The sequence below is a fragment of the Nannobrachium achirus genome, assembly GCF_963921795.1.
Source record: "Nannobrachium achirus genome assembly, chromosome: 11".
NCBI lineage: Eukaryota > Metazoa > Chordata > Actinopteri > Myctophiformes > Myctophidae > Nannobrachium > Nannobrachium achirus.
Genome location: NC_137820.1, coordinates 24,384,323 through 24,406,799, shown reverse-complemented (window position 1 = coordinate 24,406,799; position 22,477 = coordinate 24,384,323). Strand labels below are relative to the sequence as shown.

Below are 22,477 nucleotides of genomic sequence, written 5' to 3'. Positions count from 1 at the left end.
CTGTTTTTAAATTGCTGTTGAGGGTTTTTCCTTACTCAGCTTATTTAAATTGAAGAAGATAAAACAATAGCCTCAAAAAGCTATTGTTTTTGGTTCCTCAATTCAACTTTGTAGCAGCAATTGTAAAACAATAAGATCGTCATCATAGCCCAGAGTATGTACATGGTCATACATTGGTCAAGGAACACTGCAAATATATAATCATATATTTAATTCATTCAATTTAATAATCAATTTAACAACATAATGGTGGATTACTCTACTCTATTTCCTTTACTTTGAATTATTAAAAACGATCAAAACTGTTGTCACTAATGTTTCACCAGCTGTGTCTCATCCAGGCAGTTCAGCTATGCATTGTACCTTTATTGGTTGCTTTGGTTCACATTTTGAATTAGCCACATAATTTATGTGCTCTGCAAGAAAAACTTGGAAGCATTTGCTGAGGCTCTTCGCACTTGTCATCTTTAGCAAGCTACAGTAACAGCCGCAAACTATAACGCTGTGACATCTATTTTCAAGTGAGCAAAGTGTGCAACACTGTGAATGAGAGGCGGGGCTGCTACATGTTGGCATTATTGTGCGCACAGGTGCGAGTTCAGGGGCACATGGTCTCATAATCCGATTAGGGTTAAAATATTTAAATATTTTAAACCGTTTCAGTACTGGCATTCTCTTCTTGTTTCTGCCTAGTGTAAACTGCAAGAAAACAATCAGCATTTTCTCATAGACCACACACAAACACACTCATACACACACACATACACACCCTGTTGCCCTTGTGTAGCAGCCGCACCTCTCATTTGTGTAGCAGTCGCAAGTCTCACTTGTGTAGCAGCCCTACTCACAGTGTTGTACTCAGCTCTGCTCATATAATTTGTCTTCTTTGCGCCACTTGAAAATAGCTGTCAGAGCATTATAGTTTGCGGGTGCTACTGTAGCTTGCTGAAGATGACAAGTGCGAAGAGCCTCAGCAAAGCCTTTAAGTGACAAATATGAAGTGAAATGATTGTGCTTCCTCTTTCCATCTCTCCCTAGCATGATTTGGCTTAACGTTTGTTGAGAACAACAAGAAAATTGCACGTTGGCACACATTTGTTACACTAATGTGAACCAGATGAAGGATGATGATTATGAGGATGATGATAATGATGACAACGACGACGATGGCGATGATGATATACTTAAAATATTTCAGGCCCCCCATTCAGGGTGGTGATGGTACAGTAGTTCTCAGGGAAAGAGAGTGAGTCTAGTTATCTACACAAAGATAAGAGAGTCCAACTGCTTGTGTCACAGGACCAAGCTGTACCCTAAAACATGGGTCTTCAACGGTTTTCAGGCCAAGGTCCCTTTAGCTGAGAGGCCAATGAAGCAGGAACCTGTATAATATTGTGTAGCATATATTAAACCTTTTCATAGATTTCATAGATGGTTTCTTAGACTTGTTTGACAGCACTATCATCAGTGTTGGACTGATGTTAATGTGTATTTTCATAAATGTAAACACTTAAACCGTCAATACTATTACGTTGATTTTCACTCTGTACTTGGTCTGTTTTTGTTCCCTTATTCCCCTCGTGCTGCGAGGCGGTGTGAGCTTGTAGATCTGCTATTTTTGGCTAAAGTTCTTCTCAGAATCGGGATGGTGGGGTTCAAGTGGTTAATGTAAAAAAGAATGTTCTATAACATTGTTATAACAATGTTCTATAACACAGATTTGGCAGCCCCCCTGTATTGTAGCCCTAGGGACCCCCTGTTGAAGACCCCTGCCCTAAACAACAGATAACTCAGATGGTCAGAACACAAAAGGTGAACAATATTGTTTCTACCACAATTCATCCTCACTGCCCAATATATATTTTGAGTAGGCCTATCATCATCATCATATCATCATCATCATGATCATACTCCTGTTTCAAAATGGTACACCAAATGTGCTACATTTGTTATGTTAACTTAGCAGGCTTTATAATTGTTCATTTGTATTTCCATACACTCTGCTGTTTTCTGGGTGCCATATCATGTTGGGGAGAGATGGAAAGAGGAAGCGCAATCATTTTACTTTTGTCCAGAGCGCCTCATACAGTATCTGTCACTCAAAAGCATTAGCAGAGGTTCTGCACACTTGTCATCTTTAACAAGTTAACGCCCGCAAACTATAACACTGTGACAGCTATTTTCAAGTGGAGTAAACAAGACAAGTGAAGTGAGGAGAGCAGAGTGCAGCACTGAGTGAGGTGACAGAGCTGTTGGGCAACAGTGTGACAACACTAAAACCTTTTTGTTGCTGCACAGTAGAAGTGAACACTAACCTGCCGACGCTGGTGCCACTATGTCTAAACCTAACCCAAACCCTAGCCTCAGTAAAACTATGCCTAAGCGTAACCCTAAAATCTAACCGACCCCTTAGTCGAACTAATGACGCATAGAAATACAGAGAATTACCCATCAAGGGTAATCAACAAACTTTACTATAAAAACTGGTCAAATATTGGCCATATTGTCTTTTGTGTTGAAAATATAAAAACTGGTCAAATATTGTAGCCTAGTTCCAGACCCTGAATCGCTAGCCACACCCCTTTAATTTTTTTGTTTCTGCGATTCAGGTCTAGAATCGCTCTCAATGAGGAGGCCTGCCTCGGTTGAAAATCCAAACGGGCGAATCAGCGTCGTGAATCAGCGTCTTGTGATCAGCGTGGGTGGGGGTTTCCCAGAACTCATGTGTGTTTCCAAGTACACCAGCGCCGCCGCCGTACCGTACCGCACATCGTGTCGCGGTAAAATGCGGTAAATTGCGGTAAAATGCGATCGTATCGATCTCGCTATGAAACACCAGTAGCAGGCATGTTATGTTGTGTTTGATTACTAGTTCGTAGTGCTCCTATTCTGACTGTTTCTTTGGTTAGCAAGTAGCACTAGCAAGCAACAGGTTAGCCACTAGCCAGCCAGGCACACATAACAACACTATGTCATGTGTTGGTCGGTGAACCAATCGCTGAACAGTGCCTCATTTCGGCAACGCCCATCCCTGCAAAGGCTGTGGGCGGAACTGACTTCAGACTGAATAATGAAGTGAAACGAAATGTCAATTCAGGCTGAGTGTCAGGCTACAAATATTGTCCAAATTGTCTTTTGTGTTGAAAATAGCCTATCTATAAGCTAGGTTTTGCGAGGAGTTGTGAGGTTGTAGATATGCTATTTTCACAATATTTACCCGGGGAACCGAGTTAACTCCTACATTCCAAGTGTTTGACAGGGTTCAAGTATGATTATTTGGGGGGGTCACAGCCTGAAAAGAGAGTATACACAGCTAAACCTATAGATGTAGTTACACACGTATCTTCATAGCAATGCCTGTCTGTCATGGAGCTTCCTTTGAATCTCCAGTCCACTGTTCAGAATAATATTGTCCAAAAATGTTATGGTAATTTGTATGGTACGAAAATGGCTGTAATGACTGTACGGCAATAATAAAGGTCTTCGTCAACTCAATAAGTTATCTCAGATATTGTCACTTCTTATACCAAGATTCATTCAGGCTCACAGATGTTGCAGAAATGCTTTTGAATAGTTCCAGATGGCATAGTGTAAACTGTTCTGTAGATAAATGCACACTGTCAAATGGAGCTGATGATAAAGTGGCATGAATTCACCTACAGTATAATTATCCTTAACTCTTGAGTGTTAATGTAACTCTGAAAGTGTAAATATTGATCCATAAGGGTCCAAGACAATAGGCCTGCTCTTTGTGTGAAAAAGAAGCAGTTTTTCTACTTGATGATCCAGCCGATCCAACGTTTTATTCAAACACACCCAGAAGCCGCATGACATTAGGCTGCTACTGTGCCCATGTCCAGTGTGCCTAAAGGTCTGCGGGAGTAAAAAACTAGTACATTTCAAGATCAACGCATCAGTTAACATAATACATGCACATATACATAGTAAGGGGAACATAAGAAAATCTGCGAAGTAAATCGTTACCAAGAAATTTCTTCACCAATGTGTTTCTAAAGGTGTGTAATAATATGTACTAAAAGGTTGAAATTCAACTCCCGGGGGAAACCTCATAAAAAACTGATTTGTGTTTATGTCCCATTCATTTACTATATACAGGGAAAAAATACAAAAAATAAATCTGCTTTAAGTAGCATGTGAGGGGTCTAACTAGGGGTTTTTCATGATGCTGAATCCATTGCAAGCATTTGTTTTGCACGAAAAACATTCCATGGGCTACAAATGGCCCCCACAAAACGGTGAAAAGTGATGATTCATCACTAAACCATCGTTTTGTGGTCCAATTTTAGCCCAAGGAATGTTTTTCATGCAAAACACATGCTTGCAATGGGTTCAGCATCATGAAAACCCCCTAGTTAGACCCCTCACATGTTACTTAAAGCAGATTTATTTTTTGTATTTTTTCCCTGTATAGTAAATTAATGGGACACAAACACAAATCAGTTTTTTTATGAAGTTTCCCCCAGGAGTTGAATTTCAACCTTTTACTACATATTATTACACACCTTTAGAAACACATTGGTGAAGAAATTTCTTGGTAACGATTTACTTCGCAGATTGGTCAAATATCTTTTAAAATCCCCTTACTAACAGTAGGTCAAGCCAAGTACAGATAAGTAGAAGTATTTTTCATTTAAATGTTACTCTGCTCAGGGTGCATGGTACAGTAGCTCAGCTAGTTAGTGCACCAACCATTGTGCCCATACAGTAAACACCTTGAGTTGTGAGGAGTTGTGAGACGTTTGAATACAACTCCCGTCATGTCTACCCTCCCTCTGCCAGAGGTTTCCTGTCTCCCTATACTCCTATCTCAATAAATCATAAAAATGCCAAAAAGATTAAAAAATATATTTTTCTCTCCATAGGCTTGTTGATGACAGGTGTGTTGTGCACCCCGACCAAGGAGACCTGGCCACCCCACCCAAAAAGTTCAGAGGTAAGAGTGATAATCGAGCCTATAATTCATGCAACTAGGCCAGTTCCCATCAGTGGAGCCAATGGTTTGGGTTGGCCAGTCAGCTAAAAGTCATTGCCCAACCCCCCAAACACACAGAGATTTGCTGCGTCCTCCACAGACCCACTGACGATCAGACACAGATATTCGTGTTTATTCAGTTCTCTGAAACAGTTGGTCCGACTGAATTGACACTCTGCACTGCACTGGTCATCCGGAACCAAGTTTGTGGTCATTCAAGTTTTGACCAGGAGAAACAGACACCCTCACACATACATTCAGATTCTGTGAAGGTATAGATAGATGGCACACAATTTTACTGTAGCTTGAAACTCTGTTCTTTTTGGCGAGCGACTCCATAGTTCTACAAAGTATATGGTAGGCAATACTGTTATCTGGTTCCACAATCCACAGGAAATCCCATGGTTGACCAGAGTTGACTGTGTGGGTTTGGAATTGTCTAACCAGCTTCTTCACAAACATACTGTATTTGCTATTTGTGAATAAAGACATCTAAATTGTCTCTTATCTCCTTAGACTGCCTCTTCAAGGTGTGTCCCAAGAACACGTACTCGGCACAGAAGCAGTTCTGGAACGCAAAACATGGCAAACAAGGAACACAGGAAGAGCTGTTCAAGAAGTTACAGGTAGAATCTGTCTCATAGCTGATGACCTTACACCACCACTTACCTGTGATGCATTTTTAATTCATACCATTGTCTCCCAATGTTTTTAACGTATCTATCACCCAGCATGCAGCAGAGCTAGAGCAGAAGCAGAACGAGTCAGAGAACAATAAGCTCCTGGGAGAAGTTGTTCAATACAGTCGAGTCATCCAGGTACAACCGCAGTTCTCCATTGCTATTAGCTTTTCTTGCCCCCAGAGCATTGCTCGTGTTTTCATGCCAAGGTTGCATTGCTGTCCTTCAGTGTCTGAGGTTGGTGTGCAGCTTTACAGACTGAATGAATAACACACATATAAAGCCCATCAACTATACCTTAGTCCATGCCTTACCCCTTATATCCTTAAACTTCTTTGCCTTTTTTTACTATTAAAAAAAAAAAAAACATTTTAAAATACTTCAAATAGCCGATCTACATTGAAACGTTGTGAGCTTGTAGATCAGCTATTTGAAATATTTAAAAATGTTTTTCAAAATAGTAAAAAAATGGCAAAAGTGTTTAGGGATAATGGGTAAGGCATGGACGAAAATAGGGCCCCATGTCTATAATGCATTATAAAAGGCTTATAACACTGTTAGTACTCATACAGTATTGAATGACAGACAAATAAAACACAGTACTATGCAGAAAAAATAAGTAAAACACGATCCAAAAATAAATGGTATTTACAATAGAAAGGTCGGGAGGCAAGGTTAGGCTATGTACTTATAATACTTTATAACAGTAATCATAACACATAAGGCAATTTATAATATATTTATAATATAATTGACTTTATATATAATTATATAAATATAAGGTCAAGTGTCATAATCTAGCTATTAATTCACTAAACCTGGGTGTGTAGCTGTCTACAGTATGTAGCGTATGTCTGTGTGTCCCGGGCATGACCCTGGCGCCGTCCGACCATACGTACAGCCTCCAACTTAGCGATTGTGTCTTAGCGATATGACCCGGGGGTGTTACTGTATAGTTTATAGCAGTAAATCTCATTAAAACAGCGCACAATGTGTCTACCTAACCTTTACTTCTGGGTATTATAATGATCTATGATTTATGATGATTATGATCCTTGCAAAGTGTTCAGACTTGTAATTATACATTTATTTACAGTACATTATGTTATGATCATTGTTACAAAGCATTGTGAATATTCATGACTGCTTATACTCTTAGTATAATTGTGCAGACACATTTTCATGTGTGGTTTCATTGGCTGTGTATGTACAGTAAGTGCTACAATAGTTGTAGGTATAACACTTTAAAATGTTAGTCACTGTTGGGTGCCCAACACAGTGCCCAGTCAGCTTCATCCTTCTCTCCCTGACCTTTTCCGTGACCTGCCAAAGGCCCCTGTAGAGGCGTTTCTGATGTTTTCTGATCAAGTGCTCTTCGTCGCATTCTTGTGTAGACGCCACTCAGGGCATTTTCATGCTGCACTGTGAGAATCCAGAAATATTATCAATAAGTAACAGACAAGGTAGAGAGATTGCACCCAGGCTGGCCCTGGATATGTTAGAGAATATGTCATGTTAAAGGACTGTGCTTGCCACTGCTAAAATCAGTCACTCAAACAACTTTAGTACACAAGGAACTTGAGTTAAGTATTATATATTATATATATTATAGTGTTACAATTATACAATTGTAACACATTTAGTCTATTCATCAATTTACTGTAGATCAACTTAGAATTCATCTAAAAACATCTGGAGACAGTAATTAATCATAACCTTGATAGTCTTTTTCAGGTGAATAGGTATGAATGACACAGTTAGTAGTACCGCAGGTACTGTAGTACCGAAATTACCCAACTGCTCTGTTTCAGCTCCTGCACATAAAGAGCAACAAGTACCTGACAGTGAACAAGCGTCTTCCTGCCCTGCTGGAGAAGAATGCAATGCGGGTGTTTCTGGACCAGGATGGGAACGAGGGATCCTGGTTCTACATTCAGCCCTTCTGGAAGCTCCGCAGTGAAGGAGATAACGTAAGATAACATACAATCCACAGTAAATTCAGGCATTTAGCAAAGCTTTTACCCAGAGAAACCCTAACAACAAACCACAGGGTAAATGGTAAATGGTAAATGACTGCTATATTTATCACTAGTTTACTATCTTTGCTTTAAACCCATCAAACACTGATGTAAATAATGTATAATAAATGTAATACATACATACATACAATACATAGTGTGTCCCATGCTACTGCTCTTGCACATAAAGTACAGTAGTAGTTGTTATTACTTTTTCTTTTTTTCTATGAAGATTATATATACAGCATACAGGTTATGTATGCTGAACTTGCGGTTTTTGAAGACTCTTGCCTTTCCAGCTACTCTCACACCATGACTGAGCCTGCATCTCCTCCCAGAGTATACTGTAACTGTTTGCATTTCTCTGGCTTCTAGGTGGTGACTGGAGACAAGGTGGTCCTGATGCCAGACAATGCAGGGCAGCCTCTTCACGCCAGTACCACTGAGCTCTCCGACCAGCCAGGCTGCAAGGAGGTGGGTGGGGCTCCCTAGCCTTTCATCTTATGCTGAATTCATTGGGACTTTGCATGATTTTAGCTTGTCGTCATAACCATATTGTATCAACCATCTGTGGTTGGCGCTGCAGGTCAATGCTGTCAACTGCAACACCAGCTGGAAGGTCATCTTATTCATGAAGTATAGTGACTACAGAGAAGATGTACTGAAAGAGGTATGTGAACATGCTGAGTGTTAAAATGGGTTTCTTTTTATTTTATTACTTATAATACTACTCATACAATTCTGTGTGTTTTGGGTGCGTATTGCTGCATGTTTGTAGGCCAAGCAGCAGCAGATTTACAGTAGCATAGCAGTTTAATGCGTGTCCTCTGCCAGGGAGACGTGGTGAGGCTGTTTCACGCCGAGCAGGAGAAGTACCTGACCTGCGATGAGAACAAGAACAAGAAGCAGCAGCATGTGTTCCTCAGGACCACCCTGCGGCAGTGTGCTAAGCATGCTACCAGCCCCAAAGCACTGTGGGAGGTCCAGGTACAACACATGGTGTAAAACAAAGGGGACACAAATTGCCTCTCTGAACTGCTAAAGATTTTTTTTTAACTAGAAATACTGTTCCTACGAAACAGTGTGGGCTCGCTCGTAAAGAAATAATTTGACCCTTTGGCTCATTTGCAAGTGTGGTTGCCAACGTGACTATATTCTGCAGCGTGCTAACAGTCATGTGAAGCTCAACCAATACTCCAGCTAACACCACCAATGTTTTTCTGCCAATTTCCAATTGCACCTCATTGGCTAAGGGCCCTGCCTTTGTACTGTCGGGCAGAACTTGATAGATAAATAAATAATGAAGATAACATAGTGTTCTCGCCTTTCAGGTGAGAGTGTGGTTGCTGTATTGTTCTTGTCCATTTTTATTTCACCTAGACTAGAGTAACCCTTTTTTCTGTACACTTTTCTGTAACCCCGAAACTGCAAAAGTCCATTGAGTGCAATGGACGTTTTCTGTACTGACAGGATTGGTCAAGCTTCATGTGACATCACAATATGTAATATAAATACCATTTATATTACATATTGTGATGTCACATGAAGCTTCACCACTATTTATTAAATAGTAAGACGGAACTCATCAGGTACACATTTTTTTCCCAGAGGATTACTCGCGACTCGCATCAGTGCAACCACACTTGCAATTTCCCAGAATTGCACCTTTCTTGTTACTTGCGCAAGCAGAGCGCGCAAGTGCTGTAATCGGCTGGGTATGTACAGTATGTAGGTGTCCTTTTTTGAAGACCGTAGCCCTGAAATGGATGGAATTCTGGGAATGTATGTATGTATTGTATGTGTAGGTGTCTGCTTACAGCCAATGAGGGACCAGCATTCCTGGTGATGCCACTGGTGATGTCAGCAGAGTTTGGTATACTAGAAGCTGGGCCGCCCTTCGGGCGGCCCAGCGTCTAGTCGGCGACCTGGCCAACTCGGAACAATGTAAATAGGGAATGAATGCCCCGCCCTTTAATGCAAACCCCATTATACCTGTTTTTTACCTGGTCATAGGACCCGTTTTGACCATCTGTCTGCCTGTGTCCATTTATGCCCATATATGGAGATATTTGTATCTGTCTGTCTGTCTGTCGGCGTCCATTTTATGTCCATATATGGAGATCACTGCAGTTATAGTTCTGGGTCCATTTTATGCCCATGCATATATGGAGATATCTGTCTATCTGCGTCCATTTTATGCCCATATATGGAGTATCTGTCTGTGCCTCCAACTGTGTTGCAGACACAGTGCCGGTTCCCCCTTTAATGCAAACCTCATTATACCTGTTGTCATAGGACCCGTTTTGAACATCTGTTTGCCTGTGTCCATTTATGCCCATATATGGAGATATCTGTATCTGTCTGTCTGTCTGTCTGTCTGTCGGCGTCCATTTTATGTCCATATATGGAGATCACTGCAGTTATAGTTCTGGGTCCATTTTATGCCCATATATGGAGATATCTGTCTATCTGCGTCCATTTTATGCCCATATATGGAGTATCTGTCTGTGCCTCCAACTGTGTTGCAGACACAGTGCCGGTTCCCCCTTTAATGCAAACCTCATTATACCTGTTGTCATAGGACCCGTTTTGAACATCTGTTTGCCTGTGTCCATTTATGCCCATATATGGAGATATCTGTATCTGTCTGTCTGTCTGTCTGTCGGCGTCCATTTTATGTCCATATATGGAGATCACTGCAGTTATAGTTCTGGGTCCATTTTATGCCCATATATGGAGATATCTGTCTATCTGCGTCCATTTTATGCCCATATATGGAGTATCTGTCTGTGCCTCCAACTGTGTTGCAGACACAGTGCCGGTTCCCCCTTTAATGCAAACCTCATTATACCTGTTGTCATAGGACCCGTTTTGAACATCTGTTTGCCTGTGTCCATTTATGCCCATATATGGAGATATCTGTATCTGTCTGTCTGCGTCCATTTTATGCCCATATATGGAGATCTTTGACCATCTGTTTGCCTCTGTCCATTTATGTCCATATATGGAGATATCTGGCTATCTGCGTCCATTTTATGCCCATATATGGATATATGGAGATCACTGCAGTTATAGTTCTGGGTCCATTTTATGCCCATATATGGAGATATCTGTCTATGGAGAACGCGCGTGCCCGTGGGACGAACGGTTCTCGAGATACGCGGATTACCTACATACATACACACTCACAGATATTTTTTGTTGACTCATGTGGCGTACGTGATGTCAGAGCCTTTTATGAAGTGATGTCACAATGAGTCAGAGCTAGTGCCGGTTCCCCCTTTAATGCAAACCTCATTATACCTGTTGTCATAGGACCCGTTTTGAACATCTGTTTGCCTGTGTCCATTTATGCCCATATATGGAGATATCTGTATCTGTCTGTCTGCGTCCATTTTATGCCCATATATGGAGATCTTTGACCATCTGTTTGCCTCTGTCCATTTATGTCCATATATGGAGATATCTGGCTATCTGCGTCCATTTTATGCCCATATATGGATATATGGAGATCACTGCAGTTATAGTTCTGGGTCCATTTTATGCCCATATATGGAGATATCTGTCTATGGAGAACGCGCGTGCCCGTGGGACGAACGGTTCTCGAGATACGCGGATTACCTACATACATACACACTCACAGATATTTTTTGTTGACTCATGTGGCGTACGTGATGTCAGAGCCTTTTATGAAGTGATGTCACAATGAGTCAGAGCTTTCGCCGATTTCCTCAGAAACAGCCTGATGTCAACAATCAACCCCGCATAAGGAGATTCCGAACGTTTCGCGCCGGTTCGGGAAAACCGCGCGTCGGGTCGGGTCGAGACCCGGCACTGCACTCCGTGCCGCGGCGGGGAACGCGCGTGCCGAATCTGAAGCCGGTGGGACGAACGGTTCTCGAGATACGCGGATTACAAACACACACACACGCACGCAGAGACTTCTCGCATTTATAGATAGACTAGAAGCTGGGCCGCCCTTCGGGCGGCCCAGCGTCTAGTCGGCGACCTGGCCAACTCGGAACAATGTAAATAGGGAATGAATGCCCCGCCCTTTAATGCAAACCCCATTATACCTGTTTTCATAGGACCCGTTTTGACCATTTGTCTGCCTGTGTCCATTTATGCCCATATATGGAGATATCTGTATCTGTCTGTCTGTCGGTGTCCATTTTATGTCCATATATGGAGATCACTGCAGTTATAGTTCTGGGTCCATTTTATGCCCATATATGCCCATATATGGAGATATCTGTCTATCTGCGTCCATTTTATGCCCATATATGGAGATCTCTGTATCTGTCTGTCTGTGTCCCTTTTATGCCCGTATATGGAGATCTTTGTGATTCTGCATCCATTGTATGCCCATATATGCCATATATGGAGATATCTGTTTATCTGCGTCCATTTTATGCCCATATATGAGATTTCTGTCGCTTTTTCAAACAGATGGTCAAAACGGGTCCTATGACAACAGGTATAATGGGGTTTGCATTAAAGGGGGAACCGGCACTGTGTCTGCAACACAGTCGGAGGCACAGACAGATAAAGAGATCTCCATAATGGGAATAAAGGGACACAGACAAACAGATGGAGGAGGAGACAAACTTAATGCAAACCCCATTATACCTGTTGTCATAGGACCCGTTTTGACCATCTGTTTGCCTGTGTCCATTTATGCCCATATATGGAGATATCTGTATCTGTCTGTCTGCGTCCACTTTATGCCCATATATGGAGATCTTTCACCATCTTCTTCTTCTTCTTCTTTCGTGTATCATCATCCTTGATGATTGGTTGACAACATTTTATTTCACAAGATTTCTTGTTTGCCTGTGTCCATTTATGCCCATATATGGAGATATCTGTATTTGTCTGTCTGCATCCATTTTATGCCCATAAATGGAGATCTATGCAGACACAGTGCCAGTTCCGGAAAATCCTGATGTCAGACATCAGAATCCGAACCTTTCGTGCTGGTTCCAGAAAATCGTGTATCGGGTCGGGTCGAGGCCGAGCACTGCACTACCTGCTGCGGTGGGGAACGCACGTGCCGAATTTGAAATAGGGAATGAATGCCCCACCCTTTAATGCAAACCCCATGAATGCCCCACCCTTTAATGCAAACCCCAATATACCTGTTGTCATAGGACCCGTTTTGACCATCTGTTTGTCTTTGTCCACTTATGCCCATATATGAAGATCTCTGCACACACAGTACCGGTTGCGGAAAACTCTGATGTCAGACTTTATGCCCATATCTGGAGAACGCGCGTGCCGGTGGGAAGAAGGGTTCTCGAGATACGCGGATTACATACATACATACACATTCACAGAGAATGTGTTGACTCATGTGGCGTACGTGATGTCAGAGTCTTTTATGAAGTGATGTCACAATGACTCAGCGCTTGCGCCGATTTCCTCCGGAACAGCCTGATGTCAACAATCAGCTCCGCATAAGGAGATTCCGAACGTTTCGCGCCGGTTTCGGAAAACCGCGAGTCGGGTCGGGTCGAGGCCCGGCACTGCACTCCGCGCGGCGGCGGGGAACGCGCGTGCCGAATCTGAAGCCGGTGGGACGAACGGTTCTCGAGATACGCGGATTACAAACAAACAGACAGAGATTTGTCGCATTTATAGATAGATAAGAGCGTTCTTGGTAATGTCTTCATTGACATGCTCTGCTTGCGCACAAGTTGGCCATGTGTGCATGTGTGGCCTACTTGTCCGTAAGGCGCAAGTTGGCACTTGCGCCTTCTATTATGCAGTTCTATTATTATTAATATTATTTCGTACTGTTTCTTACTTATGTTGAGCAATGCGTCACCGACAAAGCATCAATTAGGCTGAATTGCGAACACATTGGCTGTCATTCAATGTTATGAGTTAAAAAAAAGTACACCAACTGAAACAAGCCCAAAAGCTTTCTTGAGGTGTTTTATCCTTTTAGTTGACCTTGTGAGAACTGTGAGTGAACTGTACTGTCATGAAACTGTACCTTTTCCTATGCAAACTTCTAATAAAGTCTTCAATCAATCAATCAATCAATCAGGACATGCAGACAAAATTCTACAACAATTCAAATTATTATTATTTTTATACGCCAGGTTGTGTATGATGATCCCTTTCGAGGAGGTGCTGGACAATGGAACAGTACGTTTCGCTTTAAACACCTGGCTACAGGGAACTATCTGGCTGTCGAGGTATTTATTACTCCGTCTCATGCTTCTTCTTATTATTTGGTCGGTGAATGGAGATTCATTTTGTGCAAGAGGATCACTGGATATTGCGTGTTTGTACTGTAGCTTTATAATTGGTGGCTGGTCATATGTGTGAACTACCCAGTTTTCTTTAGTTGATATATGATTTTAAAGGTTGGAGCACACTCACCTCAATCTCAATGTGGGGTTAATGACCCTACACTGAGTTTAGTGTGCTCAAATCTTTAAAATCCTTAGTGTTGACTAGGGTTTTACAGTAAATAACTAAACAACATGAATTGCAATTATTTGAAGGAGAGTTTTACTTGATATGCTGTAGGTGGCAGCATTCCCACTGATATGAAATATGAACATCATCATCCATCTTTTTTGTTAGAAGAGTTTCTCAGACATCGTGATAGGACCAAATATCTGCTCTAGACATCATTTATCTTTTGTAGCAATCAAAGTGTAAACTGGCTCACTGACCCCTTCATTCTCCTGTGGGCTAAAAGCCTGATTTCAAAATGGTCAGCAATTCAACCTCCTGTAGGTTAAACTGTATTTCAAATTAATGACCATTTCATTCTCCTCTAGGCTATCCCTGATTCCAGTGTGGAATCTAAAGGAGAGGTGAGTCAGTCAAATAAACAATCCCCTTTCTTTTTATTCTTAATTTGGTTCTTGACTCTTATCTAACGTATCTTATCTTATATTATCTTTTTCACTTAAAGTTTTATTGAAGTTTCAAATCACATACAAACACCAAAAGACATATAGTGAAAAATAAACAAGACAAAACATAGCATACAAAACATAAAAATAAAAACAAAATAAAACAAAAGGTTTTACATGTCAACTCCAGATTCACATAATGGCATTCGACCCAGGCCCTTCCCCTGTTTCATGTGTTTCCCTATTTACAAAAAAATGGTCAATCCTAGAATGGAATTGCTGTGCCACTGAATAGTGTGTGTAATCAGTTGCTGTTGGATGCATATTCCTCCATATGTCTATTAGTCCCATTTCCTGTAGTGTTGTATTTAAGAATTTGGCTATGTGTTTTTTTTACTTCTCTTTAGACTCTTTAGAGATAGTCATATCTTTTCTGTCACACAGCACCGTATTTCTATCCCCTCCAATAATGAATCTGACTTTTGTTTCCATAGCTATAATGTCAAACAGGTTCTTGAAAAAGGATTTAGCACTTTCTGGGGGCACGTATACATTTACCAGAGTCAACGGTTCATTATCTAGTCCAGTGGTTCTCAATCTTTTTTGGCTGCAGTACTCCTTTACACTGATTTCCCCTGACTACAGCTCAAAATAAAACAGCATAATGGCAAATAAACATTGCTTGCTATTCAATAACAGTTACTACTAGTCAAGTAATTTATGTAATTTGGTTTAGAAATGTACAGATGAGCAGGTTCACACAAACTCTGTCAATGTTTTTTCATTAACCATAACATTAAAATACATACCGGTATTCCCATTTCTAGTTTTTCTAACGTACCCCCTGCAGTACCCCCTTGTACCCTGTGTACCCCTAGGGTTACATGTACAACCATTTGAGAAACACTGATCTAGTCTACCCTTTTTTGATTTCATTTTCTAGGTCTATCTTATTGTATCTTATCTTATCTTATCTTATTCTATCTTATCTTATCTTAATTTACACATAATACATACACAACAGTTGCAACTGTTTATAGACATTTTGGTGTTGAATGTTGTGAACTTATCATACTGTACAGTATCTGTTGTCTATCATTTTAAATGTCTGCTGTCTAGGGACTGTTTATGTTATATTGCATTATAAAAAGTGCTTAGAAAATGAATTTCGTTCCCACTCCTGGGCACTACTCGTTCAATGCATTTTACATAGACAATACCCTTGTGGACTTTGGTTTAAAAGTTCTCCGCACAAAACCTGCACGACTTGTGTCACCAGCTAGAATTGTATATTAAAGTGAATAACAAAAAAACGGTAAAAGATCCAGACACACCCAATCATGAGGATAAGTATTCCATTGAGTTTCTCTTCCTGTGAAACCATGAAATAGACACCAAGTTTACTTGTCATTATAATTCTTTTTACAATCACTTACATTGAAGCGTTTTCTTCAACAAATTTGCTACATTACATGATCTAAATTCGCATATGAGTTTGCTAAGGCACCAATACTTGTGCGGAGAACTTTTAACCCAAAGTCCACAAGGGTATTGTCTATGCAAAAATGCATTGAACAAGTAGTGCCCATGGGGTCTGAATGAAACCGAACGATAACAGCCATGCAATACAGCCTAATAGTGGAGGCTTCTTAACTGACTAATCATGATCTCTCTAGGTTGAGGGGGAGAAGGTGTTGGACATGAAAGTGTGCAGTTGAAAGAGTTTCTGTACTTTTGTCTGAGTTCAGTTCTGGCCTAGCTGGGCCCCTTTTTCTCTCCCTCTGCTATGGTTATGCAATCCCATCTTTCACACACACACACACACACACACACACACACACACACACACACACACACACACACACACACACACACACACACACACACACACACACACACACATGCACACAAACACACGCAGGAACACACACGAACGCACGCGTAACACACCATACACCACCAGCACACTCACACAGTTCTACCAAACTCTTTCAACTCCCGAGTCTATGTATATCCAGACATTTCTCGCAGCTCCTACCTTCCACATTTGTATTCTGCCTCTGCAACACACAAACTCTTCTAAAAAGTGCGCGCGCACAATTCTGTATCACAGACACACAGGGGGCCCCTTACATAACGTCTGTGTGAGTGTGTGTGTGTGTGTGTGTGTGTGTGTGTGTGTGTGTGTGTGTGTGTGTGTGTGTGTGTGTGTGTGTGTGTGTGTGTGTGTGTGTGTGTGTGTGTGTGTGTGTGTGTGTGTGTGTGTGTGTGTGTGTGTGTGTGTGTGTGTGGCATGAGGGGAGGGAGGGGAGGCAGACGTGCTGTCTGCTCGGCTGTGCTAAGCTGGTGGGGTGAGTCACCAGACAAGAAGAAGAGAGGAGTGGGAAGAGAGAGAGGGAGCGAGAGAGAGATGCAGAGAGAGAGAGAGAGAGAGAGGGGCACAGAGAGAGAGAGAGGCACAGAGAGAGAGAGAGAGAGAGAGAGAGGCACAGAGAGAGAGAGAGAGACTGCCTGGGGAGTCTCCTGTTGACATGCATAGAACAGTGGGAGGAATTAACCCTCTGTGTGCTTGGCAATTATCTGTCTCATCTGCAAAGGCTAAAACAATATACGTACTGCAGACTGAGTCTAGGTATATATCGTTGTTGTCGGGTGGAAACCTTGTATGTCCAAAAACGTTTTTAAAATGATTTAAACTAGTGAAAACAGCCGATCGAGTCGTTGTGTGCTTGTAGATCGGCTGTTTTCACTACTTTTGTGCGACGGCCTTGTATGATGAAGCAGGGCTTTACTTTACAAAAAACATACAAATTTGAAACTTGGAGATACAAGGTTTCTGCCCAACAGTGACAGCAACTACTTTGCACCGCTGATCTGACCAATTTGCCCATATTTGGAGATCGCTGCTGTCATCTGTATATGCCCATATGGCATGCCCCCTTATTTTGCCCATTCTGTACATATAGGGAGCTGACTGATTTGTTTGCCATGATGACAAATTGAGGTTGGACAACACACTCCATATTTGGCCGTGGCTGCATTGGAAACTTTTTATATGGTTATGACTGAGTCAGAGTGACATGAGCTTTATGACATGGTCTGCCGTTAATATAGGACAGTGGTTCTCAAGCTGGATTCCAGGGACTCTGTGGGTTCCTTTAGGAGGGCCTAACTCTAAATTGACTCTTTCAAGTGAGTTAAGGAAGAGAGTTAAGGAAGACCTTGGAATTTAAAAGTTTGAGAAACACTGATATATAGAGAGAGAGAGCGAATACATTCTCTGGCACCGCCGCACGACCGGCAGTCACGCTGCATCGCCGGCGATAGGACCAGCGGCCGCCACACGGACCGGCAGTTCGACCGGCAGTCCCGGCAGTAGGACCGGCGGCTGCCGCACGGACCGGCATCGCTGTAACTGCCGCGGCAGCCACCACCGCACGGACCGGAAGTTTACCGCGATGGGTTAAGGTTAGGTTTAGGTATAGTTTTACTGAGGTTAGGGTTAGGGTTAAGGAAAGTGTATTCGCTGTCCCTCTATACACACACACACACACACACACACACACACACACACACACACACACACACACACACACACACACACACACTGTTAGGACTTTTTTCTGAAAGTGTACATTTGCTTTGCATGTGTGGTTGCTGCAGAATGAGGGCACTGGCCACTCCAACATGAACCGTCAAGCACCACAGAAGATTGTTAACACCCTGGTGACTGTTCCTTTCGGAGATGACTCCTCACTGTTTGAACTGGATGCCACCACTCTGCAGAGAGATGACTGCTTGGTCCCCAGGTCAGTCAGTCTCATCATTAACACTTTGACCTCTAGTTCAGGGGTCTTCAATGTTTTCAGGCCAAGGACCCCTTAACTGAGACAGAGATGAAGCAGGGACCCCCTCTACATATTGTATAAATGTGTGATTCAGTTTTTCATCGACTTTATCTGTGATCACTGTATGTTGATTCGTGTTAATGTTTTTTTTTCCCCAGACATTTAACCACTTCAATCGTCGATAGGTACTAAACTTGACCTTTCACTTTGTACTTGGTCTGCTCTTTTTGACCTCTACACCAAACCTCTTTGCTGAAAATAGCCGATCTACAAGCTCAGTGCGAGGCGTTGAGAACTTATAGATCGGCTATTTTTGGCTAAAGTTCTCAGTATAGGGATGCGAGGGTTCAAAATTTTAATTGAAAAAACACAAGGATTTGGCAGCCCCCCTGTAGTGACTCAGAGGACCCCCTAGGGGTCCCAGACCCACTGTTGAAGACCCCTGCTCTAGTTTCATGATTCAAGATTTAAAGAAATCGATCATGTTAGTGATAGAAATGTGTCTTTCGTCAGGGGCTCCCGAACAACATAATAACACATACTGTACAGTCATGAAAAAGACATATACGGTAATTACCCTAAAACACAGCAACCTTTACTTTACTTTTACTTTATTTGTTTATTTAGACAGGACTATGCATATTATGGACATCACATGTATGCAACATAAACATACTGGATTTAGCAAAGATGCTAAGATCCTAAGGTTCAAATTGCATGTCTGTGTCAGGCATGCAGAACTCTTCCCCAGACTGAGGAAGAGCTACAGTTTTATGCTTGAAATTCCACCTTGGTGGTAAATTTATCCAGTGTACAGTGTACTTTTTGTATTTTCTAAATATCGTCGTGTTGATGACGTGCATCAGCATAAATGGGACACAGACGGATCTGCAGACAGACACAGACATTTCATGCATTGACCTGTAAAAGAATGGAGTTCTATTGTGCACACTAGCACTTATATTGGTGCTTCCCCAGATCCCCAGATCAGTAAGTCAAACTGGGACTGTGGTTGAGCTCTGCACGGTGCACCCCACAACCTGTCTTGTCAGACAGATTAGTGTAAATGAGAATTAAGAAAGGTAGCCTTTCTACGACGCATTTGTGGCGCATCGTATGATCAGTATTGAACGTGGAAAAAAGGCCCTTCCCAGTTTTGGATGCCAATTATAGGCAAACAGTATATCAAAAGGCTGTTTGACACTCATTGTCACATTGAAATCCACAGGAAAACAAGAGCAGAGGGCGCTGTATTCTTTCTTTTTTTTTTTTTTTGCAGATGGGCTCCCATATAGAAAGACATATTACTTGGGCACTTCAAAAATGACTACCCAAATAAAAATGATGGAGCACTCAACTGGACTGCACGTTCATTTATTGTAGAGCGACAGGGTGACTGACGTTTCGACGTTTAGTCTTCCTCAGAGTCCTGAGGAAGACTCCGAGTGCCCAAGTAATATGTCCCAAGTAATATGTCTTTTTGATATAGTTTGTCCTTGTTGAGCACCAACGAGTCCTTCTACCAATAACTGCTGGCTGAAGCGCGCAGACATCTCCTACTTGTGGGCTCCCATATAGTGCTGTAAGTAATAAATGGCAATGTGGCATGCTTCCTCAGAAACTCCTTTGTGAGGATGAAACACAAGTCCACAGGCACTTGGGTGACCAGCACCAACGTCGTTCACATTGACATAGAGGAGGAGCGACCTATCATGGTCAAGGTGAATGGATATATGCATACTGTGTATACACACACACACACACACACACACACACACACACACCACACACACACACACACACACACACACACACACACACACACACACACACACACACACACACACACACACACACACAGTTACACACCAGCCAAAGACTGTTGAAATAAACTAGACTGCTTGTATGTTGTTTATTTTTGGTATTCATCACAGATTGGCACCTGCCCCATAAAAGAGGACAAAGAGGCCTTTGCTATCCTATTCGTGCCCCTGTCTGAGGTCAGAGATTTGGACTTTGCTACTGACACCAGCAAAGTTCTAGAGAATTCTGTGCAAAAGATACAAGATGGAAACTTTGCTCAGAATGAGAGGAGGTACAGTACCGTGTGTGGATATAGTATAGCTCTGGTCCATAGCGATCGAAGGAGTTCTCCCTAACGCTATGTCAGTGATGATCCGGTGCACCAGCAGGAAAGGCTGCGCACCCTCTCGTCTGCACACCGGATCATCACTGACATATCTTTAAGGAGATCTCCTTCTAATGCTATGGACCAGAGCTAGATATAGTACATGTTTACATGAATAGAAGCATTGGAAAAAAATAACAATCTTTGCCCCCTTCATATTTTGTCAGGTTCTTGATCAAGGTCCTGGAGGACCTGGTCTTCTTTGTGTGTGCAGTAACGAACAACGGCCAAAATGCTCTATCTGTGGTCACCTCCAATCCCAACAGAGATAGGCAGAAGCTCATGAGAGAGCAGGACGTCCTTACCCAGGCCAGTACACATGTGGTATACATGCATGTTTGTGCCTGCACACATACTCATAATGTTTTCTATCAGCTGTGTGTTCTTTCTCATGCAAGGACAGGTGCAAGTGGCTTTAGGGCGGTATCAGGTATTGTATACAGTTATTTTAGGAATTTCTGGTTAAATAAAAATGTGAGATGTTAACCATCCTAACTATTAGGAGCAGTGGTGGGGGAAGTGCCTACAGCACCCAGGGAGCAGTTATGGATTACCACTCAGGGACACTTCAACACATAGGCTGTCTCTCAAAACAGGAACAAAACACATTTTTCCCTTTTCTTTGACGATGGGTACCCAGATTGGTGGGGGCTAACCATCGAGCTTCTGATTACCAGTGACCGTACCATGGACCGTACCCACTCCGCTATGGCTAGTGTACCTTACAGTGTAATGCGGTTTATATTTCCTTCTGTGGGCCTGCTGTGTCGTTGCAGATATTTGGCATCCTGGAGGCCCCGTTCACAGGGAAGCGTCCTATGCTCAAGCTAGAGGACCTGAAGGACCATGCTCACTTCAGGCACATGTTGGGGCTCTGCTACAGGGTGCTACGGCATTCCCAACAGGACTACCGTAAGAACCAGGCATGTACAAGTTTAACCATCCTTATTATCCATACACATGACCTGGTCAACAGGTCATGTGTACCTGGTCATCAGTCTAGCCCAGAGAACTGGGTTTCTGATGGTTTCTGATTTGGTAACCAATAATGTACATAAGTGGTGGTGAAAGTCAATGAATTTAAGGGTTTCGCCATTAAATTCCTGTGCAGTTACCACCTGGACTGTGCATAACCACATGTCATCATTGTTCTTCACAGGAGTACATAGCCCAAAAGTTCTCCATCATGCAGAAACAGATTGGCTATGGGATCCTTGCTGAGGACACCATCACAGCCCTGCTGCACAACAACCGCAAGTTGTTGGAGAAACACATCACCGCCAAAGAGATAGAGACCTTTGTCAGCCTGCTCAGACAAAACAGAGAGCCCAGGTCAGAAAATATTATGATATTTGAATGCAAGATATTAGTGATTTTGTTGTTGTTGTTGTTGTTGTTGTTAGAATACGTTTTTAATAGCTCTATATTATGATAGCAATCACTGATATAGTATCTCTTTAGCACTTTAGTAAGCAGAAAATTCATTTTTAGGCCAGGATACCAATTTTATCCAACCAGGAGAACTCATACAAGATACAGGTTGTCAAGAGAAATGGAAGTGATGACACAAAGAAGTGAGCGGTCAAAATTGGAATTGGAACTCTATTCTAATTCTACTATAAAATCCTCATAGTCAGTGAATATTAACAGAATAATGTCAAATCTGGGAATAAATTCCTTACCAAGAAATGTCTTCACCAATGTGTTTGTAAAGGTGTCTACTGTCTAGTAGTAACACATCTAACAAAGTTTGAAATTCAAAATCTCTAGGGAAATGTTTCACAGCTGCTGAAAGTTTGGGTCCCATTAACCGTTTTTAGCCAAAGGAATGTTTTTCATACAATACAAATGCTGGCAATGGATTCAGAATCACGA

The 22,477-nt window shown here is 42.0% G+C and overlaps 1 protein-coding gene across 1 annotated transcript in view; it reads left to right on the top strand.

Moving 5' to 3' along the window:
• Nucleotides 1–22,477, top strand: part of LOC308294235 (inositol 1,4,5-trisphosphate-gated calcium channel ITPR2-like) — a gene marked incomplete at its 5' end in the record, with an annotated part of 96,378 nt that overhangs the window by 2,140 nt on the left and 71,761 nt on the right. The window contains 15 exons of the mRNA XM_080736962.1: nt 4,899–4,954; nt 5,510–5,619; nt 5,725–5,811; nt 7,485–7,643; nt 8,067–8,165; nt 8,278–8,361; nt 8,526–8,678; nt 13,799–13,894; nt 14,489–14,524; nt 18,230–18,375; nt 20,033–20,135; nt 20,349–20,509; nt 20,770–20,911; nt 21,379–21,525; nt 21,762–21,934. Coding sequence (XP_080593088.1) covers nt 4,899–4,954; nt 5,510–5,619; nt 5,725–5,811; nt 7,485–7,643; nt 8,067–8,165; nt 8,278–8,361; nt 8,526–8,678; nt 13,799–13,894; nt 14,489–14,524; nt 18,230–18,375; nt 20,033–20,135; nt 20,349–20,509; nt 20,770–20,911; nt 21,379–21,525; nt 21,762–21,934 — 1,752 coding nt within the window. The remainder of the gene's footprint in view (nt 1–4,898; nt 4,955–5,509; nt 5,620–5,724; nt 5,812–7,484; nt 7,644–8,066; nt 8,166–8,277; nt 8,362–8,525; nt 8,679–13,798; nt 13,895–14,488; nt 14,525–18,229; nt 18,376–20,032; nt 20,136–20,348; nt 20,510–20,769; nt 20,912–21,378; nt 21,526–21,761; nt 21,935–22,477) is intronic.